Genomic DNA, 27,471 nt, shown 5'->3' with positions numbered 1-27,471 from the left:
AGCGGGCTCTTCTCCCCACCTGCTGGAGTCATTCTGCATTAAGACGGTTTATTCAACGATTGACTCAGGCGACTTAGCTCTTGGAAGGAGATTCTCTAAATCCCTGGTACGTGTAAGTGATGTTGCTCATCGACCAATTCCCTTTCAGCCCTTCATACAAGAGTTGGGAAGCATGACCAATCGTTGAATATGTTCAACTCTTTTTGACATGATAGGCTCATTGCTATGAACGGATGTTCTGCTAAGGCAGGTGGTAGTACCATATATTCATATATTCATATTCAACGAAAAGGATGACCGGCTAGATTACCGCGGCATAACGCTGATCAGAGCCAATATGAGCTACGACTACGGTAGGCCGGCCACGTCGTTAGGATGCCGGACGATTGTGACTGACATCCATTCCCTTTAAAAACCTCACCGGCACCGGGAATGGAGGGGCCCAATGTGCTAGATGACAACCAGGTTGAAGTCGATCTGCGTGTGTCGAGACGCTCAACGAATCGACGATGAGTAGTCCAGGACCGAGTACAGTGCAAAGAAATTCTTGATACGGCAAGAGTCACCCCGACCATATGTGGGTAGAAGAAGGAAGTGAACGCCAATCATTTCCTTCCCGCACATTGCTTTAATTTTGCCATGAGAAGAGACGGAATGCGAATGATTGACACAGAGAGTCATCAAGATTGTTCAATCTTCACGAACACGCATGAAGCTACACAGAGATTTCTGAAACATATCTTAGGTACACTTAGACATTTTACGTTAACGTTATGAACGGGATATCGCAACCTGTTCATAGTTTCACGAGATTATGCGAAAAACACAATTTCGCATGTCAATAATACTGACGTTGCATGAGATAAAATATCGCATTTGCATTTGCAATATTAAATGACTTATTACGACATTTGACAAAGTGTGTCTTTTTTCAGCTTTTTTGCATTTTACTTCTTGCTTTGTTTTAGTGTTGCTCAACGTGTTTATTATTGATTAATTTTTATTGTACTTTGCAGCTGTACCTGGATTAATACAGATTATTTTCTCTAATAGCAATGTATATGACAAAACAAAACAACAACATTGCCGTTGTCGCTCTTTCTCTTTCTTACTGCAGCAATCGTACCATGTCGCATTTCTGTGCCTCTCGCACTTTTTAAACGGTGCGGTGTCCAATAACTAAGAATGCGAGATATAAATCCCGTTTTTATTTAGCATTTCCAAATCTCAGAATGCCACCTTAAACTTTAAGCATCGATAAAGCTAATATCGATACTTCAAGAACCAGTTTTGGCTTTAGTTTTCAAAAGGTCGCATAATCTGTGTAAAAAGGTTGATTATCTGAAATCTGAAAACTAAAGCCAGAGTTATCGAAGGCATCTACAGGGTGTTCAATAAGTTCGAATACAACTTTTCGTCGTTGTGTAAGTGCGCATCATGTGCATTCTGTGTATTGGTATTGGTGTCAGCTTTAGTTTTATATATAAGCTAATCGATGCGCAAGGTGTTGACTTGAGGTCATTTGTTATTTGTTTACCGCGCGCGATGAAGGAGTACCGCAACGTCGTAGTAAAGTTGTTTCCGAGAGGTGAGCGACCCGGCGACATATTTCGGCGGTTGAAATCCCACGGGGTGAAGCGGAATTTCATCTATAACACCATCCGTTGGTACCGGGAGACGGGCTCGGCCAAGGACCGTGCTAGATCCGGGCGGCCGCGTTCGGCGAGGACGTCAGCAGCCATCAAGGCGGGCGGACAGGACGGCGCACCGGCCCACACGGCGAGTATCGTCCAAGCGTGATGTCGGGAGAATTCGATTGATTTTCCCGATAAGACTTGGTGGCCTCCCAGCTCTCCGGATCTTAATCCCCTGGACTTTTATGTATGGTCGTACATGCTGGCCAAGCAGAGCGAACATATAGTGAGCACTACGGACAGTAGTTTTAAGTAGCTCAAGATCTCCAAGTAGCTCAAGATCTCCAAGATCTGGGACGAGATAAACCAGGTGCGTGTCGCGTGTGATTCTTTGAGAACGTCTCGAGCTCGTCATAAAGCACAAAGGGGGGTGTTTACACCAAATATGTCGTAAATGTTCTCAATAAACACTGCTTCATTAAAAATTGACTCAGAAAGGGATATTTTGTATTTTCATTGTTTAAACACATTTTTAAAGTGTCTTCGAACTTATTGAACACCCTGTGTAATGCAGCAGATTTACTATCGATTTTCAATTATTGAAAATTCCGGGAATTTTGCCCAATGCTACAAAACAATAGTGACGTCACTAATTCCGGAGTTGTTTGTCATTAGAGCGTAACTAGCAACCGCCCTGTTAGCTTCGATGCTAGTCCAATAAGCTAGTCGTCGTATGTTCAAATTTCGACTGGGTGGTGCTGCTGGATAGAGTCAAGTAGGATCTCGATGCACTAGTCCCCTAATTGTTCTGTGCTCTAACAGCTGGCTGTGAAGTCTACCGATAAAAAAGGGTTAAGTTCTAGAAAGACGCTTAAACCCAAGGCTTTGCTTTGCGTAACTAGTGAAATGTAAATAAATCGTTTTATTATATTGTAAATTTCCCTGTAAATTTCTCAAACGCGATGAATTGGGTATTTTAGTGGTATATACATTTCCGCATATTCTGACAAGATATAATGCCATTCAATCGCTACATGAAGACTTTTCCGAATTTGACTAATGGAAGTAATGAAAAAACATTTTTTTTATATTTGAAAAAAAATTTTGGAATAAGACGATAGCTTATAAGTAAACCACTTTTCTTTTTAGCTCGCCTTAGACAACACAGTGAATAGATACACTATGGTCATTGAACGATACACACGCTTAAATGATTCTACCTGTAAATTGGTCGGATTTAGTTAAAGTTAGGTTGAAACTACTCAAAATGCCCTTAAAGTGTACAAACTCAGATTTTGAGTAGTTTTTCAACCAAAAAATTGGTAGAAGGAACTTAAAATTGCGTTATTTGTCATAGAGAATAATTCAATTATCGGTAGCAAGTAGCCAAAATTGGTTGAAATTTTTACCCAAAGTTTGAGTTTGTACACTTTAAGGGCATTTTGAGTAGTTTCAACCTAGCTTTAACTAAATCCGACCTATTTACAGGTAGAATCATTTAAGAGTGCAGGTTTCATATGAGAGCTTTAAAAGCTCGGTTAAAACGAAGAGCTCTATCAGAGAGATAGAAGAGAGGGAGAGAACTTCTGACATCTAGTCAATCAATCGGCTTGGTTGATATCTGTCAAACAGCAAATCATTCTAGTTTTGATTTTTATTAATTTTTTCATCGAATATTGACTTAATTGAAATAAAAAAAGAACTGCTAGATTTAGGAAACGACGGGCTATCAAATAAGATGGAAAAATCCACTTTTTTGGGAAAATTAAAATACCCAATTATAACCGTCACGGACGAAATCGTCGCGAGCGCAAATTTAATTTATTTTGCCAAGTAAACCAAATACCAAAAGTTTATGTGCTAGACAAAAAAAATACACACTTTTTTTGACTCACTCGCAGCCAAGCGTTTTTTGTCTGCGACCATTTCAAGCTGCCAAAAATTGTGCCTTAAAAATCAGCCATAAAAAACTGGAATAATTCATGACAAGAGTCCTTTTTTGCAGTAATCGATAGAAGTATTCAAAAACAAGTTTTTAGTGATGGACGGTAGCAAAGCAAAGCCTTATACCGCGTTTAGACATTACCCTTCTTTATCGACAGACTTCGCAGCCGGCTGTTAAAGTAAAGGAAAATTACGGGGCCAGTGCAACGATCCTACTGGCTGTCTCTAGCGAGCACCGCCTAGCCGAGATTCGAACATACGACGATTGGCTTGTTAGACCAGCATCGCGCCTCGAAGCTAACTGGCGGTTAATGGACAGTAGAAGTGTTTAATAAAAACATAAGACAAAAACAAAAAGCCGTTTTAAGTAACTGGTTCATTTGCAAAGCGTTCTGTAAGCAGGTGATAGTAAAGAGCGAAACCACGTTGTTTCCAAAACACAGGCGAATGTGCCCAGCAAACACCAACTCGTATATCAATTTACTAAAATTATCGTTATTGACTTTTAATAAATTCAGGATCGTAAAAATAGACTAATGAAACGCACACGAGTTTATATTCTGTCGTATTTGACGATAACAAGTGATTGACTTACGACTTCCAGTACAGAATTGTATATCGTTATACAACTAATCGCTTTGAGTCGGATCTTATCGCATACAAAGACTCATATAGTGGAATTGTTAACGTATATTTCGTAGTACGTATATGGCCTCCAAATTAGTACGCATATGCTAGTTTTATGCATCAGATACGATTTTGCAGGATATATATATATATATATATATATATATATATATATATATATATATATATATATATATATATATATATATATATATATATATATATATATATATATATATATATATATATATATATATATATATATATATATATATATATATATATATATATATATATATATATATATATATATATAAGTACATATAACTCATTTGTTACTCTGATATGCATATGAAAATGTTTACTGGGTGTTCACTGTAGAGCAATTTATGGTATTTAACCTCGATTTTTCTCACTTTCATTTAAGTTACGATTTTAAATTGTACTTGCTAATTTTGAAGGTAATATTCCTTATTGTCTATATTTCGCTGGTTACCCCCTAACCGCAAATCACTCTGGAATTAGTGACATATAGGCAAAATGCAACGATGTAGTTGTTACAGCATTATTTTTGTATCGTAGGGTAAGACGGAGTAAGACGGCCCTCCTAAGCAAATAAATTGCTAGCACAAGATTAGTATTGGGCGATACCTTATCGATACCCGCGATATCGATACCCGAAGGCCGATATTTCGATATATTTTATCGATACTTGCGACATCGATATTATGATAAATCGATAATTTCACCCCGATACTGTTTTGATAAAGCTGATATGCAGCTGAAAAAATATAGGCTAAAACTAGGCCAGAAAATACTCAAGAAAGCAAAATTTTAAGGATTTTTTCGCACTCTTTTCTTTTCACATAACTAAGCTTTATTCTCAAATTTACTTTATTGGAATTGACACTTATGCAAAACCTTGAACAATGTCACTTACATGTTTAACGCTTATTGAACAGTAAGTGCATACGATACGCGATTTTCAGCAATTCAAAACTGACCAGAGAGCACACTAGCACAGAGAGTAGTATTGGGTGTTAGCGGCATTACCAAAGACTTTCCAGCTTTTCACGCGCCATAATAGCGATGAAAGTGGCAGTGGTGGGACAGAAATCTAGAAGAGCTAGAACCGGAAAGGAGCAACTCCCGGCGGAACTCTGCAGGAATGGCCAAGAACCGCCAGCAACGACACCTCACTGGATGGTTCCCTGAAACCCCTGAGTTTGGGAGAGGGCTGCCGAACGAGTGGATTGAGGGAGTGGTTTGTCCCATCTACTGAAAGAGTGATCGGATAGATTGCTGTAATTACCGCAGAGTAACGCTGGTCAAAGCAACCAACAGGGTACTCATCCAGATTTTGTTGGAGGTGGATGGAGGTGTTACTACGGATCAAATGTTTACTCTTCGGCAAGTCATCCAGATGTGTCGGGAGTGCAATCCATCATATTTTTGTGGATTCCGGGGTAACGTACGATTCAGTCGGGCGCGAACAGCTGTGGCAGGTGGTGCACGAGTGAGGTTTTCCGTACAAAGCGACGTGTCCGAAATAGAGCTGCACTGGAGCGAGTGATGCGTTGCGTGCGTGTTTTGGGGGCACTCTCTTTGCTCTCTTTGTTTTTATTGATTAATTTTTATGAATCCCTTTTTTGTGTAGCATTTCCTAATCCCAGAATGCCGCCCTAAATAGTATCGATAAATCTAATATCGATGCTTCACGGACGATATATCGACGGTATCGATAAAGCGGCGGATTTGATATTGATATTCAATTATCGATACTTTCGGCAATTTTGCCCAATCCTACACAAGATGCGTACAAAAAGTCGCCTTTTTGTTCCACAAATGAATGGGCATTCATGTATCTACCATTAAAAATTAAACAAAGAATTTATTAGTCTATTTTTCTACGATTTTTCACCAATTTTTGAAATGTCTAAAAAACTACTCGTTCACAATCAGGCGGGGTAAGAAGGGCCACCAAAGGGGTAAGACGGACCATAACGAAGTAAGGCGAACCGTGGCAGATTTGAAGGTTTATTAGAGTTTCAATAATATTAGCTAAATTCAAGCAAGTTTTAACGGGTTTTCAGATGCATGTTAAAAGAAGGAATAGCTTAATTTAGATACATGCTAACTATTCCTACAGTTTAACTGATAGTTTTACTTTCTTTTTTTCTTAGTTTCACAAACTTATAGAGTAGAATGGGGCAAGTAGAGAAAGCCTTATAAAAATTAAATTGCTTCAATATTATGTAAAACTATATCAATACGTATGCTTCCCGTGCTCTAGCATGTGTGAGTGGGAAGTAGGGACACGCTGCACCTATACAAGTTTGTAGTGCTCGACCTAAGCTTCAACGTGAAGCACTGATTTAATGTCACCACAAGCCAATAGGATAGGGCTTGTGAAGTTAACTTTTCAGCAAAACTTAAGCAAACACTTGTCATCCTGGAAACACCATGGATGTTCGCGGCATTTTGCAAAAACGTGCGTTTTGAGTGCTTCAATATTTGCCTAGAACAATGTATTCTTGTGAAATGCAAATTTTTAGGTCACTTCCAAACAAAATGCTCTATAGCTCTGCACTCGATGGAGATACAGATTCTATTTCGTTACCAAAGTTGCTAATTTTTATATTTACTACAACTTTACCGAAGAAATGATATTTCTATCTCCTGACACAAAAAAGCTGTTTATATAGGAGCATTCCTAGAACAAATGTTCCAAAGACATTGCTAAAATGCTAAAGTAAATGATGCCCGGTGAAACTCCGCTACTCTGATTATTTGCGATGTTTTCCTCGTGTACAATTCCAGTATTTTGCTGTTTTTTATTGAATATCCTTCAACTCGTACTGACCACATAAACTTTCAGTCCGAGAAAATCTCTTTCCAAGCGTCCATATTGTCGTAAAAATCAATTGTAAAAATAACTTTTCATTAAAGTTCGATGATTAAAATTGCAGCCAACGAACGAACGTTCCAGTTCGTTTCGACTTTATTGCCCATAGATTGCACTACTCTGCTGGCTGGACGGCTAGTCGGATGACGAAACGTTATGCGATCGCTTTTCCACCCAATTAGATAACCACTTGTTGTTCGCTCCTCAGTTTTACTGCATTTACCGTACTTTTGCAGCCAGGGGATAACAATAACAACAACAATAACAATCAGCGACGAAATTTATTGATCGTCAATATCGGTGGAAGTGGAGCGAGGACAGTGCGATTACTGAACCGAAAACCTAGTATAACAATTCTTGAAAACAGCTACCATTGAGCTCAGAACTCACGCAATCTCTGTGCAATTAATACATTTTTTATTGGCCAGAGTTTTAGGATTTGTGGGCCTAGCCCACAAAGGTATGCACGGCATTAACATTGACCCTCCGACATTTGGTAAAGGCAATAAAAAAATATTAAATTGTCAATGTTGTCATGCAGACAACTATTTGTAGATCAGTCAAAATTTCTATTTTTTTAACGCCACATAAAATTGGATTTTCTTGACAGGTGATGAAATGGTTAGTATTTTCAAGAGTACAAAATGAAACCCCCACGGTGTCATTGATTTCTATCAACTATAGAGATAACAATTTATTGGCTCTATAAATGACATAACAGGTCATAGCAGAAGGCAAGAAACTTACTAGAGTGTGAAGGAAAGATACAAAGAAACTGAGTAATGAAAAGTGCTTGGATCTTACATCTAAATTCTCCAAATTGCCATCACTCACTTTCGTTTAGTTTCCAAACTTATATGGTTGATGGGTAATGTACAGATTGAAGGATGAGCGCTACCCAACGATCCAAGGAACACAAGTACCAAATGCAGGCCAGGAAAAATTTACTTACGAATCCATAGCATAGATATTCACATAGAATTGACGGTTGTTGCGTGCTGTTAGGGCTTCATAAATCTCCTTCCAATGTGACATATACAAACCGAACTCGTTCCAGGAATTCTTCGTATGAACTGTTTTCAGTGTGCAATAGAACTGTTCCACTGACACATTTCTGTATGCTTACAAAATAATTATAAAGCTATGTACACTAGCAACATAGGAAGTTAATCAAGCATATTGATAGCATCAAAAAGATAATTTCGAAGCGATAAGCCAGCAAAAAAAAACACTCACACCAACATTGTAAGGCTGATATTTTCACTCGTTTTTTTTTTTTGCTTTTTATTGCAACTTTTCACTATTTCGCTGGTGATCGGAGCCGCAAAAATCAAACAAAACTAGCTAATTTCACTTTATTGTCGGTGGTAATTTTCCCCACATAAAACATGAGAAAAGCACGTTCAATCACTAAGCTGGTAGGTAGCCGAAGCCAAGCACTACGACATACACGAAAAACGCTAGCCTGCAGCCAGTCACAACTTTACGATTGTGGGTAATTGCACCTCTCGAGAAAAATGTTTTATTTTTCACGTTCGTTTGCAGCAATATGAATGGGAAAATAAGGTTTAATTTAGCAATCAAAATTTTGGAAGAAAGTTTGAAAATGTTCACACCTGCAGCAAGCAATCACAGCACACAATATCACGCCACACGGATTCCGTAACTAAGCATTCCTATCGGATCTAATGATCCGAAAGATCGATTAGGGCCAATCGGATCAATTTACCCGCATTATGGTTATGGTTCCTTCATGCACATGCACTTCCACTTTGAATGATCACGCATTTATCAACCGAAAACCACACCGGGAATGGGGAAACTATTAACCGAAATTAACCAGTAAGCCGTTACTAACCTCTGAGAGCCAGCATTAGACTTTTTGTCGCTGATGCTCTTGAGATACTCGGACGGTTTGATCAGATGGTTGGAGTTGTCCGCGGATCCGTTCGGGAAGGCCGGCGGAACGAATGGCAGCACGAGCTGCTTGTTCACCAGATTCGGACCGTGACTGGACGACGACAGAGCGGAGTTCGAGCGCGACTGGTACAGCTGTTGATGGCCGTAGTACTGATCGTCGACTGCTTTGGTCGAGCTGGTCGGACTAAGGAGGGTGCTGCTGCTGCTGTTGCCATTTCCGTTACCGTTGCCGGGGCCAGTGATGAGTTTGGCTTTCTTGTTCGCTGTTGCGAATAGATGCACGAGAAGAAAATAAGAAGAAGAAAAAAAAAGATTGAGTTAGTCTGGTTACACATAACAAAAACATCAACCCTGCTACGATAAAAAGAAGAACGGCTGAAAAAGTGGGTAAAACGTTGAACGATTGCACGAAACTTTTTCGCATCATGAACACCGGTTAACTGCGGAAGTGTGTTTTTTTTTCGGGCAATTCTGTTTCATCAACCATAGCGTCGTTGCAGAGAGCTGGGGCAGATGGCCGGTAACCGGTCAATTTGTGATACCCTCGTAACATATGGCCGATTATTCGACATTCCACCGATTCGCGACAAAAATTTCATTTTCATCCATCCAATCCAATCCAATCCAATCCAATGAGGAACTGCAAAATCGTGTGCCATTCGGTAACCGTCGAAAATCGTCGTCGTCCTTCTTTGCAATCAGGCTGCGCTGCCGGTTACTCAATCGCGGTTGCTCGTCGCTGAAACATTTCGTTTGCAATTAACGTTTTTTGGGTCGTAGATTATTCCAGAGCAGGAAAAGTGAAAGATGCGTTTTTCGTTTTACACTTGTATCTGTATGTATTTTCTTTGTAAAGCTTTTCGGTTGGCAACTAGCTATGTACGACATTGTTCTAATAAGTTTGTCATCATATTTCCGAAATTTTCTGGGATGTATTTAGGCCTCTGTATCAAGTTTTCTTGCTTTAGTAACTTGTGCTGTCCTGCGAGTTGGATTTCGTAAATCGCATTTACACTAACTATTCCCTAACAGGTAGTTATGTGACACTGGATTTCGTTAAAAAAAAAAGTTAATGTAGATGGACACCAAACATTCCTCTAGTGTTACAGAGGAAAGTCTAGCAACGATTACAAAATTACAATTTAAGTATTGCATGTGTTCGAAATGTATATTTTTTGTCTCATCTAAGATGTCAACTACAAAAAGAAAGGGTTTATTTCTAATTCCCATCGTAGTAAGTAAAGCCATTCTAATTTTCATCATTTGTTGGATGGATTTAATGAATACTCCAGAAGTTCTTGTGCTGATTTGACTAAAACACACTTAGCTTCCGATCCGTGAACTTTGAAAGCACTAAAAAGCGGTTTTTAAAGCATATTATTGAAATTACGACACTGCCTTTATTTCTTAAATTCGTCGTACCGTTTTAAAATCCGTCCATCAAAATTATTCATCGTCCGGACCAAAAATCACAACAATGTTTACGAAGCTAACGCGCATGTATTTGTATAGCACGGCATGACAAATGTTATCCTGCAAAATTTATGCAGGTCAGGCAAGTTTTCCTGGCTGTAGAATAACGGCAATGCCTTGCATGAGTTATTTTCATTTATGAACGACGGAAATTAAAACGATTAGTCGACATTTTCTTCTTCGTCGCACTAAAAAACGTAGGAAATTTGGCTGGTAGGACTTCTTTAATGATAAAAAGCATTTAAATAGATCTCAGCTCACTTTGATGGATCGCGTATGATAGACAACAAACTAAAACATTAGGGAATAACTAGTTTTGCATTATGTATAAATAAAAATGCTGATATTTTTAATGATTTGTGTTGGATAGGACGGGAATAGGCAATTACAACGAAGCAGCAACATAGCCTACACAGAGTTTCGAACGAACTCCGAAACCAAAAGCCAATATCGTATAAATAATAAAATACCACATCCTCCCCTTGCGAAAAATAAACTGTTCAATATATCGATATTGCTTCAGACCAATTACAGAAAAATATTTACATTCTTTGTGTATTGATGCAGTAGTTTAATTATCTTGTTTGGCAAACCGAAGCTGTGTGACTCTGGTTTTGTCATGTGACGTTCCTACATAGAAAATACTACATATCCGAAAATCTTTAATATAGTCTGCTTCAGATTTGCTGATCTACCGATTTTCTACATGTTGGCCTTAACCTTATCCCGACTTAACTTACATAAACGTTGGCCTTGGACTCTTCCCGATGCAAAAATGATAAGCGTTGGTCTTGGGCATCACGAGATGTTAACTGTGCTTTCCGCTTTGACTATTCTACAATAAATGTGATATATTAGTGCTCTTTTAATTTTTAACATAACCCTTAATCCCTTTTTTCAGCAATTTCTTTGGCAAACTACCTTTTTTTGTTTTTTTCTTGTTTGGCTGTGAACTCTGTGAGCTCTGCGCAAACTATTTTTCATTTCTTTCGTGTTTGGCTCAGTGCTGCAATTTTTCGACTGAAAATTTAAACGCCAAAAACTTGTCAACTTCAGTGTAAAAGATTACGGTTCACAGAAAGCTTTTTCGCTTTCATTTATATTTGTTCCCTCTCGACTGCTTGCATCTGTTAAATATGCGTGTTTGCTTTGTGAGCATAAAAGATGACGAAACCAACTTTGTTGAAAACTTCTCCGAGTTTTTTTTTCGATTTTCTTCATCAAGCAGTAGAGGTTTGTATTTGTAATTAGTGAGTTTTAAGATGCTATATGGCTCTATTGCCATACCAGGATATACTTGTACATCCAGAATGTACTTATTGGAGCAGCTAAGCTAACAGGTGCGAACCTGAGCAACTGTTCCCTAGGTGAGGGGCGGCTCAAATAGCGTCTGTCTCGAAGCAAGAGGCTGAATATGAAATGCTGTATTCTACAAGCTACACCTACGATGGCTGACCCAACAGCGGAATGTAGGTATCGCAGCCCTGGTAGGGTAATATAACAAAACCCTCATTTACCACCATAACGAAACAGAAAAAACGCAACGGATTAATCGGTATAGGACACGGCAAAGGACAAGAAAAACGTTAATGGGATAATGATGGGAAAATGGGTACCTTAACTCGGAGTGAAGATCGCTTCTATTCAGGAAATTCAATGGCCAAATTCTGGATAAAGGGAGCCCCGCGCAGTAGTGCTTATTGCAGACACTTCTTTCAAGTACCACTCGTACTTGTTTGTTTGTTTGTTTATTTATATTTGAGACCTTTTAACCATATATGGTCATTCAGGTCTGTGCCCACTCGTACTACAATGGCGGTAAAAAGGCAGAATATGGATTCGGTGTCGTAGAGTTGTAAAAGCAAAATCTCCATGGTGCTATTGAATCAATTGCAAGACGTGGTAGGCACGAGGCGTGAAAGACAGCGTAACAGCTGGTTTGATGCCCAATGTCCGAAAGTGACAGATGAGAAGAATCAGGCCAGGAGTCGCATGCTCACTGCGGTCAGAGCGGGACAGAACGGAAAAAAGTATAGAGGGACTAAAGCTGCCGAAAAAACGGTAAGGGTAGGAAAAGCACGTGCTCGCCGGCGCGCAGGACAGATTCGCCAGCAACGACAAACAGAATTTCTACAAAACGGTGAGGTGCAGGATTTATACCACGCTTGTTATGTGCAATGATAGCGCTGGAAAATGCACTTCCAGATGTTGTTGAATGCAGGGGTAAACACGGAGATCAGCAAAATTAGGATAAGAATTGTGAGTGATGGCCAAACTATGAAGCCACTATGAACACATAAAGAGGTTAAGAAGGCAAGCTGAGGTTAAGAAGGTGAGCTGAAAAGCGGTAAGACTGCTGGGAAGGTATCCAGGCTACTTCTAAAAGATGTCTACCCTGCGTCAGTTATTAGACAAGTTTTGGAAGTACAACTTGCAGACTTATCATCAGCTTGTGAACTTTAAGGCAGCGCACGATTCAGTCAAATGAAATGAGCTGTGGCAGAATATGGCAGAATGACATGAATCATGGATGCTAAAGGAAGCTGACCGACGAGTGATTGAGTTTTTGAGCGTAAAATTTTGAGATCAATAGTTGATGGCAAAATGGAAAACGGAGTGTGGCGCAGACGTATGAACTACGAGCGGCATCAAGTATACCAATATGTTGATATAATGAAGGCAGTAGAATGTGGCAGGCTGCGGTGGGCTGGGCACGTAGCCAAAATACCCGACGAAAGAGTAGCCAAAACTATTTTCAGCAGAGAACCAGGAAGATACCATAGACTTCGGGGCAGATCCCGCATCCGATGAAAGTGCGCTGCCGAAGACGACACACAGTCACCTGGTGTACGAAGGAATTGGAGTACGGCAACCCAGGACCGACAGTACTGGTGGAGCAAAATTCGTTGTATGTTCGTTGTAAATTCGTGTTATGCCAATATACCCGGCAATTTGTCTCCAGAATATGGTGGATTGCTAGGTCTTGTTCCACTTAATCTAACCACTAATCCCGCTGCATACTGGTCTGTATCTGGTACTAACCAGATGCAGAGGTGAACACCTTTTTTCGCAGGGTTTTTATCCAGCAATCCCACAACATATTCCACCTATTCTATCCTTCCAGCTTTACCAACTTTTTGGATTGTAGCAAGAATTGCGCCAGGTCGTGGTTCATTATTCTTCTCGTATGCTACAACGTCTTCTAGCGCCATGTTGTTGAACAGAAAACACCATCGTTCTGCGAAGTCCCTTGTTTGTTTCAAACGAGCTTGATAATGCACTTGATATTCTCCTACAGCACTGTTCGCCATCCTTCGTGGTCTTAATCACGCTTGTCAATATTCCAGAGAAGTCATTTTCTTCCATTATTTTCCACAGCTCTTCACGGTCGATGGTACCACAAGTTGCTTTGAAATTCAAATTCTTCAATTTTAGGGCAACTTGTGATACAATCGGCCATGAAGACCTAATGCGTGCGTTGGGACTTGATATTCACGATATTTTGCAGGAACTGCCGCAATATAAGCATTTAGTCCGTTGTCGATCGCCTACCCACAAAACCGGCTTGATAATTGCTCATAAATCTATTAGCTAGCGGCGACACATGGGAGATTAACTGAGAAAGCACTTTGTACAGTCAGTCCACAATCATGGGTCACACACAATTGTGGGTCATTTTAGCTCTAGCTGCTGATTAGCGTTTAAATGTCACCGAATTGTTGATCAAATTATTAGTGCTACTTATGAGTAACAATTTTAGCAATCACTTCGTGTAATATTCACGCATTTATCAGCAGAAAAAGCTAAAATGACCCATAATTGTGTGTGACCCATGATTGTGGACTAACTGTACAATGCGTTGAGAATAGTGGTCACACGGTAGTTCTTACACTCAAACTTGCCAGTTACGAAGCAAGCCATCTTTGTCAGCTGCCAAGTTGTTCCTAAGCAACCTGATTGGATCAATCAATTCATTTATTGTAGGATCATCCATTGTACTGATATAGTCAAAGCCTTTGTGGGGGTATATTAAGTTTCTTATGGAATTTACGCATTTCCTGAGAACGACACAGCTGTTTTATTTCCACCCACTTATCCTGGAAGTAAAGGTTTTGCTGTATTCGTTTTTGTTTGTACCGCTTCATGTTTTGAAAGGGAACCCGACCGCAGAATCAACGACCACACTTCGTTGTTCTCGTCTAAAATTGACCGGCATTCCTCATCGAATCGGCCATTACATAGATTCCTCTTAACAAACCTATGCTATACTGTTGTGCTACGATAGGTCCAATCGTGGATGATATTTAGAGAAGTTCTTTCCTTCTCGGTCGGTGGATTGACTACAATAGACGGATGAAGAGGTAAAACTTGTGACCAAAAATAACTCATCCCGCCATCATTGTTGGTGGAGTTTGAAGTAAGTCGCACGTTTAATAAAGGGGTTGTGGAGTCTCTTGTATCCAGCCCACTGTAGCTCAAAGTTTAACTAATACCTGCGGTCCACATGCGGCCTGGGAGGGTAGAAGTGGGTTCAATTCCGATTATAATTGGCTCCGAATATAGCTTGATTCGATCCACGGATCTTCCAGTTTGGATTAAAGATACGGTACACAACTTTTTGAGAGTTGCTTCAAGGACCCTCTCTTACCCAGTTTCGCTCATTCCTTACCTAGTTTACGCCTTGTCCCGTTCTGTTTTTAGCAGTATCAACTTCTTTGTTTCATTACTTTCTTCTACCGTCTTTCTGTAAATGTTAAAAACTACCGTTCTTAGCAATTAATCAAAACATAATCGATTTGTGATTCGACCTGTTACGGTAATTCTCCAGTTATTCCGGTAACGGACTCGGTAAGACTGCTGGAACTACATAGGTTCATTATTCATTCGTAAGCGGGTGTGTGCTGAACTTACTAGTCAGACTAAATTTCTCATCCTGGCCAACCTGAACGTTGAAACACAGACAAACAGACCATCGTCCAATCAAAAACTACGCATTTTCCAAAAAAGCATGTGTCACAACATGGCCACACCGCGGCGCGCGAGTGTTGCTTCGAGTTTTCAGTATAAAACCATACAAATGTAAAAATCCTACAGCATGAAACCCTGCAAATGCATGCTACTCCGCAACATGCATAAAAGAGGGTGCTAGTGTGCAAGCAAAATGTGTAGGACGATGGTTTTTAAAGGATTTTCTTCTATGTGTCATGTCAGTTCGTCAGTGGTTGAAATATCCGATAGAGTATTGATTTTAAAGCGTTTTATTGTCAACCTGATGGTGCTATATCCCTTTAAGCACGGAGGGTCTTCGTTACGATATTTTTGGTTTTTGGATCAATATAAATTTTTTTTATCTCTCGAGATACCAAAACCAGTGAATTCTACACATTGCAATAAATGTTTGCTAAATTTAGCAACCTACACAATTGTGTGGGTTCGGCCTTATCTTATACCATTGCACTATGGGCAAAAACGAGCCTAAAAAACGGACGCAATTAAGATATGGCCTGCTGGCTGATAAAATGTAGGTGATCTTATGTAAAATTTTCCGGAGAATCGCATGGTGCCCACCGCTTTCCTGTTTGTCATCGGGAAGTGCCCCATTTTGCTCATTTCCCCCTATTTTTAACATTTTTTACCCTTTTTGGACTATACCAAGCCAGGCTTTGAAAAAACAAAACATGAAAGCCTAAGTATTTTGTGTAAAGAAGTCCACAGAATTGAATAGGGTTGACCCCATTTAGTTCAGAGCGAGATCATCACTTCGAGGCTCATAGACTTCAGCTTCTGAAGCAGCGGAACGGTCGTTACGTAGCTATGGAAATACACGTAACTTTTTGCAAGTTAAGTTTTTACTAACCTTAACATAACAGATATGCCGGAACGTCCTGATTGGCTTAAAACACTCAAATGTTGATCCAAGAATTTGTCTTAGAAAATCCCGTAGTTGAATACATCATTTGCCACATTTCTTTATTATTTTACAATTTATAAATGACCAGTTTTAGGTTTTGGTAGTACTCTAAACGGAAGTTCCGTAGTGTGGAGCATGAACGAATGCTCTACAGTATAATGTATTCATTCTTACTGACTCAAAATGATATGGCAGCAGCAGATTTCGTTTTATTTCATCTGTTACTTATGACGTGAAAAAATAATCCCACTGCGATCTGGAATATCTCCGGAAAAATGGATCCAAAATTTGCTAATATATTTTTTCATTGAAGATCAATCTAAGGTGGTTCTTTCAAGACAAGTTGTATAAAAATCGCTCAAAAAATAGTAAAGATAGAGCCAAAAGTGTAACGGCAAGTACACTATTTTTGAAGTCCCGGCGGGAACATAAAGGTAACAGTAGGGATTCAATAAGGCCGAACCTACACAATTGTGTAGGTTTGAAAAACAATGTGTATAAGTAAGTTGTAAAAGTTATTTCCCGTAAAGTTTTAATTACATCAATTAGAAATACTTATTACCAATAATTTTTTATCCAAGCAATTTCGAAATACGGATACAATAAGAAAATACGACAGATAGAACTTTTTGCTGTTTTCACAAGATTTTGAAGACTAGACAATAGTTAATCCAAGTACAAAAGAAAACTTCTTTTCATCTATTTTCTATTTTTTCTACGTGTTACGATGTTTACACAAGAGATTGGTGCCATATATGTAAAAGTGCAACGTTTAGAAAGGAAAGGAAAATTTTTTAAAAGTAGTCATGTCTCACCTACACAATTGTGTGGGCTCGGGCTTAAAGGGATATAGCATATACTGACCGCATGTATCAACTAATTAAGGACCATCTTCGGTGATTAGCCATTCAAATCAGTCAAATGGACCATGCAATCTTACGTTGCTGGTTTGTTTTTAGTGCACATACGCCAAGTCTCGGATCAACGTATTCCAAAACTTTAGAATTGGATTCCAACATTATACGTGCAATCAGCGTCCCCAATGATGGAGATTTTGCAATATCTGTAACGAGCGAATGACTTCTAAAACTGTTCTAATCGTTTTGTTTACCCAACGCTTTGGAATTTGTTAATTATGTATTTATATATGTATAGCCAGTTCTGCCAATTTCGATATCTTTCCCAACTATAGTAACTACAGTTAAATATAAATTTATGGTATGGGCATAAGATATGATTGGCCAAACAAAATAATTCCAGTTAGCAAATTATGAAAACATTAAAAAAATTAAATACAACAATTAGAAAGCATACATACAGCTAAGATACAGCTCAGATAATAGTAAACGTAATATTGGTACAGCAAATTAACAGCAATTTTATTTATAACACCATAATTTTATATTATTATGTTGATGATTTCAATAAACTCTCGCTTCGGTAAGGTGATGAAGCAATTACCTTCATTTCAACTCAATTAGTTTATTAAAATCGAAACCTGCTTTGTCGCGATTTCTAACTACATAAATCATTTGAGAGAATGGCGAGAATGGCGGTCACCAGTTGCAGATTACGTGACGTTGCAATTCAACCCGGCGATGGCGGTTTGGACGGTGGAAAACTTTATTGCCGATAATTAATTGCTGCTGTTCTGCGGCGTGGAAATAATTTCGGCTTTTTCCACTACGAATTCGGGTCTCCGCCCGGGTGGAAAAGAAACCAAAAAGTAGTTTGTTGCCGTGTCCGTGAGAGTTGGCCGACGGAACAGCCGATTCGAGCCGGAGCCAGAGGATGATCGCACAATTAATCAAAGTGAAGAAGGTGCCCACGAATATTCGCAGCTGGCGTGATTGGTGGTACCTCTTTCTCTTTCGTTCGATGTGTGTGTATGTCGAGAGTGAGAGGTGAAACGGAAAAGGCACTAGACGCCAAGATGCAAATTGGGTTGAGTTTGGAGTTGGAATATTAGCCGAAGCGCGAACTGAATTGATGTGAATTTCATTTTTATTAGTAAATGATAGAACCAGTTACTTCTTTTTAATTTTCGGTATTTTCGAAAGGAGGACGAGGCCGCGCAGAAAGTAATTAATTGATTTTTCACGGTCTGTCATATACTGACGGCGGCGCGGAAATGATTGCCAGCGCCAGTCGGTGGTGCGAAGTGGATTATGATTTTTGTTTCTCACTCTGCAAAATTTGCTTCCCCAAAGCTGACCGAATTTGAGCGTACTGATTATATGAGCAGTATCTACACATTGAGTGAACATAAGCGTTTTTGAGTGAGAAACGGTATGTTCTTCACACCCTATTGGAAAATTTATGCCCAATTGCAGGTTGCATCATTCCAAAATTATTTTCTTCGAGAATATAAATGTGGTACCCCCGGTAAAGGTAGTCTTGTTCATGACACAAGAAGCATCAAATTTTGATCCAATTGAAACCTGAAAGTTCAAACGGTTACGAGTTACCGTTTGAGTCAGTATAATTTCTTAGCTACTTTTATGTGAGGAGCATAGAAACAATTATTATTAAAGTCTGACTGAAAGTAAATCTGGCCGCCCCCTGTACGTCACCGGCACGCCTCGTGTGGTAGGAACTGGAATCATTTGACATGATGTTGTTTACATGTTTATAACGATATAACAACTGGTATAAGTTTTGTCAAAATATTTTACAACGTTGGGGAGTAGTAAAGAATGAAACTCGTACGACGTAAAAAAATCTGACACAAACACTTGGAAAATCCAGAGTGGTCTGAATCAAGGTTGGCTTAAGTACCAAAAATGTTAAAATCAACAGTGCATCGTCCATTGTAGTAACCCTCTTGTGTACAGGAACAAACTGCCAGTGTATTCAGTTGATTTGTGACGAAAACAGTCAAGCAACTACGCTCGATGCATAGTTCATAATACCCGAAAGCCAATAATAGTAGCTCTACCCCAGAGCGTAGAAGTTGTGCATCGTGAGACACTTCACGTCTGCTGGATATAGCTGATCCGGCACTTACAACATCCTCTTCCTTCTGAAGAAAGACTGGAGAGTTAAACGGAAGCCTAGTTCCGACCACTCGACGGAGCTCCGCGACCGTAAAGTGTTGCAGAAGCTGCAGAGGAAGACCGAGAGCAAGGTGGCCTCATCGTTTCGTGCCATGTGCCAGGAGGGTTGAGCAGCCGGCGGAACGGTAAAGAAATTCTTGGCCAAAAAAGACATTTTTTACGCGTTAGTCGAGGCTGGTCATGTCTGAGCAGTAGGCAATCATCCATTAAAACATCTCCGCCGAAAAACAGCGTCGTGGTTATAATGGATGACGAGATCTACTTAATGCTGGACGGCAGGCAATAACTGATAGGGGACTGGGTGCTATACATCCCTGCCAACAAAGTAAGTGATGACGTCTAACATATCTTCCACACCAAGTTCCCGAAGGTGGTTCTTCTGTAGCCGACGATCAGCGAGAAGCGAATGTTCAAGCCACTGGTCCTTGTGGTCTTTTGGTCGGATCTGGTCTCATTATGCCAACCCTACTAGTACAGTTGTTATAAAACAGTTGTGGCAACCGATATGTGACTAATTTCAGTCATAAATAAGTCGCTGCAACTAAAAGTGCCAAAAGGATTGAAGGAGATGGATTGGTTGAAGATAAACATTGTTTTGAAGATCGCCAACCTCTTTTTTTGTTTTGTATGAATATTATCATTACGACCAGCACTTTTATCTATTGTAATATCATCCAGGTGTTGTTTCGCACTTCGTTATTTTTGCAGTATCGCTATAGGGTGAGTGAACTGCTTATTATCAGTGTTTTCACCCCCTTTTTCCTCTCTGCACTTCTTACTACTATTCAACCAATCTAGCTCCAGAGCCAGGAAGTGCGGAGACTAGTTGATTCCTCTGTTTGAGAAACCCCACATTGTGCTTTTGATACAATTGTAGTAAAACAACAAAAAACTGATTTTCTCGAAATATTTTCAATCCCACCTAAAAGGGGTTTATGGAACCAACCTTTTGCCAGAATTTAAATGAAAATGTAGGAATCCCCGAGGATTTAAAACTGTCAAAAACTCATGTCAAATTGCGCTTGTGGGGTTTCTCAAACAAATTTGCACTTGGACAAGAGGCTTCATGGTCGGTAAAGCAGAATTCAGCATAAAGTGAGGGTGTGTATGTGCACAAGTGTTCCTTACTACTTTTGCATTACTAGTCTCGTTCCTGGTACCAGGTAATGGAACAGGTTATAATTTGGACAAGAGGCTTCATTCGCACCTCAAGCAAGTACCACTCTTATAACTTGCCCTGGCAAGAGGCTTCGTTGTTAGTAAATGCAGAATTCAGTAGGAAGGATGTGGAGGGACCTGAGAATAAACCCATGCCAAAGTCACTTAACATCGAATGGCCTAATTCTACTACCGCCAACTTTCCAAACGTCCTGTAGTTGTGACCGACAGAAAATTTTTAACCGAACCTCAAATGGATTTCTTGGCCAAAAACTACAAGGTATACAGCCCTAAGGGTTGTACGAAAGGGTGACGTAGGACTATATCAGAGCACTAGACCAAGGACTAATGTAAACTGCATTTCTGGTATATATATGTTTATAAAAATCTGTTAGTGCCATTGTTTAATTGAAGAGTGAAATATTCAAATTCAATTCTTTATTCAATGGAATGGTCGCTTTGAAAATACGTGGACGGGGGTTCATAAGTACAAGGCCTGCAACTAATGAGACATGTAGACTTCTTTTAAAAATCACTTGTGTGTATCATAAAGGTTGAAATGATAATAAAATGGGGTCCCAGTACACCATAGAAAAAAATCTTACCTCCAAAAACCCCCACATGCCAAATTTGGTTCCATTTGCTTGATTAGTTCTCGAGTTATGAGGAAATTTGTCTTTCATTTCTATGGGAGCCCCCGCTCTTACGCCCTCCTTAAAATTGGTCTTTAACCCCTCTCCCATAAAATTGCTGGTCATTTTATCTATCCAACGACATATAAATTGTTCAGTTTCGTACAGTAGTTTAGTAGTTATTAGCATTTGAAATCTTTCATTCAAACGTTACACTTCTATTTTCGTTTTCACAAAGTGCTACCCAGTCCCAGTATAGTAAACAAAGGCGTAGTTCTACGTCAAAACGGGGAAGCAGCTAATCGCCAAGACCACTAAAGAGTCGAAGGACATGCCGACATTAATCTATTAATCGGTCATGACTAAGGTTCTAGCCAGTTACTGGGGAGATCGCTGCTATTCTGGCCACTGGAAGTTCGGTGACCAACTCCCGGAGAAAGGGAGTTCTGTGCGACTTTATTACAAGCACTTACGCCCACTACTGTTACAAGGGAGATAAAAAAGCGGAATGTGATGTCGGTTTCAGAGTGTTAGGAAACCAAAACCGCACTGAAAAAGATGCTACATTTACATCCTGCTGTTGGCGGCAGATGGTATCGTAACGGAATACGACAGAAAGTTTGATCGAGGAATTACAGAACCACGTGTTGGAAAAGGAAGGGGAAGTGAGGGGAAAAGATACCAATGGGTTACGAAGGAGTATGCATGGTACCACTGAATCAACTGCGAAAAAGATAGCAGGCACGACGTGGGTAAGATAGTGTAACAGTTAATAGGAGCCCGAATGCCAGAGAGTGACAGACGAGAAGAATCAGGCCAGGAGTCGCATGCTCACTACGACTATATGTCCCAATAGAGAAAGAAGTAGGGAGGCTAGAGTTGCGGAAAAAAGAATTCAAGGTCTAATCACTGTGAGTAGAAAGAGTACGTGATCGTCGAAGAGCGATTGGCCAGGAACTTGCTAATCTCGGTTGGGCGTGCTCCATAATGGAATCAGTACGATCGTTGCAGCGCTGGTGCAAATGCAGCGTAGAGCCTCCCGTCAGAATGTTCAGCGATACAGCAAACACGACTCTTCTAGGAGAAGAAGCACAACCAGCAGGAGGAGTGCAAAGAACTCGAGCTGCTGTACCACTTTCACGACACACGGAAGTTCTATCAGTGACCCAATGAATCTCGCAAAGGCTTTGTGCCGTGAGCCGAAATGTGCCAGAGATAAAGGTCGAGGTGTTTTGGCTGATGATCGTGCGGTGATCAAAAGGCGGAAGCAGCATGAACACCTGAATGGCGTGCAGCCGGAAAACCGTGATAGTGGAGGAAGTGACTTCATTGGTGTAGCAAGCAACGGGCAAGCATGTGCCACACCCATAAGCGAAGTTAAAGAAGCCATCCAACGGCTGAAGAACAACAAGCAGCAGGGAAGGAAGGTATTCGAACGGAAATTACTCAAATGAACCCGGACAAGTTGGCGAACTGTTTGCATTAATTGATTGTCAAGATTTGGAAAACGGAACGACCACCGGAGGAGTGGGAATACGAAGTTATTTGCCCTATTTACAAGAAAGGTGATAAGGTGTATTGTGAGAATTCCCAAGCGATCGCTATCCTGAATACCGCCTACAAAGTGCTTTCTCAAGTCGTCCTCTATCGACTATCGCCAACAGATTCGTGAGAAGTTATCAGCCCGGTTTCATGGAAGGCCGCTCTATCAACTGACCAAATCTTCACCCTACCATAGATCCTCCAGAAGTGCCACTATTTACGAGTCCTCACGCATCACCTGTTCATTGATTTCAAAGCTGCATATGATAGTGTAAACTGACAAGAGCTATGGAAAATGCTGTACGAAAACGGCTTCCCGGTAAGCTTACTAGACTTATCACGGCTACGATGAATGGAATCCATTGACGCGTGAGAATTTTGGGTGGATTGTTGGACCCATTCGAATCTTGCAGGGGACAAGAAGATGGTCTTTCTTGCCTGCTATTCAACATTGCGCTTAAAGTTGTTATAAGACAAGCGGTGATCGAGAAAACGGGGCACGATTTTCAATAAATCCAATCAATCTGTTTGCTTTGCTGACGACGTGGATGCAGTCAGCAGAACATTTAAGGCAGTGGAAGATCAGTACACCAAACTGAAACGCGAAGCGAGAAGATTGAGTCAAAAATAAATAAGTATAAAACGAAGTATCTGCTGGCGAACGAGATCGAGCGCGACAGGGCCCACTTAGGCAGTAACGTAGTATACCTTGGCTCACTGGCAACAGAGGACCACAATACTAGCTGTGAGATCAAAAGACGTATTATCAGCGGCAGTCGGGTCTACTACGGACTCCACAAACACTTATGGTCGAAAAATCTGAGCCCCCGCACAATGTGCGCACTATACAAAACGCTAATTAGACAGGTAGACACTGCTAGAAGAGTATCTACAAGCACTCGGAGTTTTACGACGGTTGCTAAGAACCATCTATGGCGGTGTTGCAAGAGAACGGTTTATGGGAGCGAAGAATGAACCACGAGCTCGCGCTTCCCTACGACGAACTCACTATTAAACCTGGACGGATATATTGGGCAGGACATGTTGCTAGAATGCTGGACAACTATCCTGCAAAAAGGGTTTTCACATCGAATCCGGTAGGAACATGACGAAGGAGGTCACAGCGAGCGAGGTAGCAAGACAAGGAGGAGCGATAGCAAGCACTGGTAAGCACTGGAGCCTAGAAACTAAATTTAAAATTAAAAAAAAAAGAAAACTTATCCAATTTAATTCCACTATGTATATTTTATTCTTGACAGATACGTATTTCGCCTACGAATCTGTCAAGAATAGAATATACATAGTAGAATTAAATTGGATAAGGTTTCTTTTATATTTAACTAGCTGACTCGACAAACTTCGTATTGCCACAAATTAACCTGTGTTGTACATAAATCATGAATCTCGGATGATCTTTGTCACAATCTCGAGTTTTGCAAGCCCCCCAGTGGGCGGCGCTTCCGACGGCGGGTCACCGGCAACACTCGCGACCGTCTCGTCCTGAATGATCTAGTGTTACTATAGATAGTTTTTGTGGTCTTGTATTGACTAATGTTTTATGGAAGAGTCTCGAATTTCTCGAGTTCGATTACAGGGTGTCGACTCAAATCCAAAAATAAAATTCCCTGACTTTCCCTGATTTTCCCTGATGCTTCAAATATTTTTCCCTGACCCTCAAAACTCGAATATCAAGCTTATTTGGGCGATTTCCGGCTTAAGTTTTTAACCCTTTAGCATGGCTTATGCGAGCTACTGAAAACTAAAGCTAGATTTCTTCATGTCTTTAGAACATATATCAAAAATTCTTAACCTATTTCTTACCAGCGTTTCGAAAACGCCCTCTTCTATCGAGTCTAGGGACAGTTATGTTTGAGGTATCAACATGAATCCAAAGAAACAAAGATTGAGAAATAATCTAATATTCTAATCCACCTGTTTTTGCACAAAGCTTAGATGTTACATACAAAAAAATTACAGCCGTGTAAACATAACAAATCTTGCTAATTTTCAGTCAGCTCAAACTAGTAACTTTGCCGCTGGAAGGTGGACACATGTCTGCGAGTTTTCAGTTAAACTAAAACAAAACTTTCCTGGAAGTTCCAGCTTGTTATCTTTGCTGCAAAAAGCATGGGGTTAAGGAAATGATTCCCCAAAGTACGAGCTTCGAGGTACGGCAAAACTTTAGCTAGATATATTATTAGAAAATGTCCAAATGGCAAATATTTTAACCCTCAATGGTGGACAGTTAAGACTAAAGCTGTGTGTCATGATTTCGGATTGCAACTATCGAGGCTTGAAAGCAACATTGACTCGAAGGTAGTTCGGTGGCCGTTCGGTCCGATGACCGTATATGGGTGTTGAGAATTAAGGCAAATTCTTCAACTACAGTTTAATCAACGTATAGTCACCAACAAATCATAAATTCGATGATACTAGGGATGAATTGAACCGCCCAGTTAGCTTCGAGGTACGATGCTGATCTAACAAGCCAGTTGTGGTCAAATCTCGGCTAGCCGGTTTTTGTTAGACAGAACCAGTAGGATCGTTGCACTGACCCCGTAATTTTCCTGTACTCTAACAGCCGGCTGCGAAGTCTGTCGATATGTCTAGTGACGGTTAAGACTTTGCTTTGCTTTGCTAGGGACGAATTCTATGACAGGTTCGAAAGGATTTATGTGGGGTGTGCACGACTTGAAAATTCAAGACTCTAGCTCCCAGATCGATCGTGTTTAACGGTCAAAACTTTTTGGAAGTCACAATATACATCTTGACCACTATCTTGTCGTAAAATCCACGCAAGGTTATCGAAATCGGCGAAGGCTCGCACTGAGAGGATGTTGCATTTCAACATCTAGCGCAGTGATGGCTAAACTGCGGCCCGCGGGCCGCATGTGGCCCTTTGAGATAATTTGTGCGGCCCGCGGACTGATTTGAAAGATGGTGGACTTAGGAAAAAAATTTTTGATGACATAGGAGTCCCTCAGTTTAATCGTTATGCCTCGTGAATGTTGTGAATCTGAATGCTTTCCGGTTTAAATCTTATGGTGATTCCTAGAAAATGGTTTTTGTTGTCACCTATTTTACATTTTGTTATGCACAGGAATGGCCAGACATTATTGCGGCCCGCGGCATTCATGGGCGATCTGATTCGGCCCGCACCATGCCTATGCCTGGGCACCTTTGATCTAGCGGTTTACGGCATATGACGTTGCAGTGGAGTACACCAGAAAGCTTGATCAACGAATCGCAGAACAGCAGGACGAAAGGGAATAAGACGTAAGTAGGCTGTGGAGGATCCGCCATGGCGCCAACAACTACGAAGGAAGTGATAGGCACGACGTGGGGAAGACAATCACCCTTATTCTGCGAGTCACGTGACTCAATACGACAATTGTCACTCGCCGTGACTCGCCATGGCGAGTCGAATTGAGTGCTGTCACCTAGGTGACAACCGTGTCACCTAGATAACACCCCGTGTCACCTAAGTGACAAACCGTGTCACCTAGGCGACAATTGTCACCTCATTCGCGATGACTCCAAATTAGTTACGTCACTCGCCTCGCAGAATAAGGGTGAGTGTAACAGCTTGTTTGATGTCGAATGCCAGAAAATGACAGATGAGAAGAACCAGGCCAAGAGTCGCATGCCCACTGCGGATCACGTCAGAAGAGAAACATGTAAGCTTTCTGCGTATTACGTAACCAGCTGAACCAGTCCCGAAGGTTGCCAACTCTCATAAGCGCAAATTCTACAGAACGTTAATGCTCCCGGTAACCCTTAACGGACATGATTCATGGACACTGAAGAAAGATGATCAATGCTTGGGGCTTCTGAGTGTAAAATTCTGCAATTGGTGAAAACGCTGTAGATCGCGTGTAAATAACAGTATGTATCCCGCTTTGTGCTCTCGATGTCTGCAGCGTGAAGTGCGTGAGGCCTGCCATTGCCGATTACGAGCACTACAGCGAGTGAAGTCTGACAATTGTACGGCGCAAAACAAATAAAAAATTTACGGCAAACTGAAAGATAATCGAATCGCCACTAGACATGTAACAAGTTTTAATTCAACCGATCAATCTGCGTATATTTTACACGAAAATTGATTTGATTCCAAAGTTGATCAACAATATTGCCGCGTGAACAAAATTTCCCTGATTGAATTTCGAAATTCCCTGATATTCCCTGATTTCCCTGATCCAAAAATGAATTCCCTGATATTCCCTGATTTTCCAGGTTTTTCCAGGAAATCGACACCCTGGATTAGTTTTTGAGTTTCGCAAAAATTTCTGTTTTATTTGTATGAGAGTCCATATCCCCCTACCACAGGGGTGAGAGGTCTCTAACTATCGTAAAATAAATTCAAGACTCCAAAATCTCCCACATGCCAAATTTGGTTCCATTTGCTTGATTAGTTCTCAAGTTATAAGGAAATTTGTATGGGAGCTCCCCTCTTAAAAGGGGAAGGGGTAGTAATTCACCATAGAAAAAATTTCTGCCATCTAAAACTCCCACATGCCAAATTTGGTTCCATTTGATTGATTAGTTCTCGAGATAAGAGGAAATTTGCATTTCATTTGTATGGAAGCCCACCCTCTTAAAGGGGAGATGGGCCATAACTCGCTTTCTAATGAAGAGAGGGGTCTCAATTCACCATAGAAAAAAATCTTGC

General features: G+C 40.5%; 1 protein-coding gene across 1 annotated transcript in view; it reads right to left on the bottom strand.

Moving 5' to 3' along the window:
* Nucleotides 1–27,471, bottom strand: part of LOC128740994 (uncharacterized) — a 157,076-nt gene that overhangs the window by 11,195 nt on the left and 118,410 nt on the right. Inside the window, exon 9 of the mRNA XM_053836605.1 lies at nucleotides 8,969–9,293. Coding sequence (XP_053692580.1) covers nucleotides 8,969–9,293 — 325 coding nt within the window. The remainder of the gene's footprint in view (nucleotides 1–8,968; nucleotides 9,294–27,471) is intronic.

The sequence above is a fragment of the Sabethes cyaneus genome, chromosome 1, assembly GCF_943734655.1.
Source record: "Sabethes cyaneus chromosome 1, idSabCyanKW18_F2, whole genome shotgun sequence".
In the NCBI taxonomy this organism is placed as follows: Eukaryota; Metazoa; Arthropoda; class Insecta; order Diptera; family Culicidae; genus Sabethes; species Sabethes cyaneus.
This window is presented reverse-complemented; position numbering and strand designations above follow the sequence as displayed.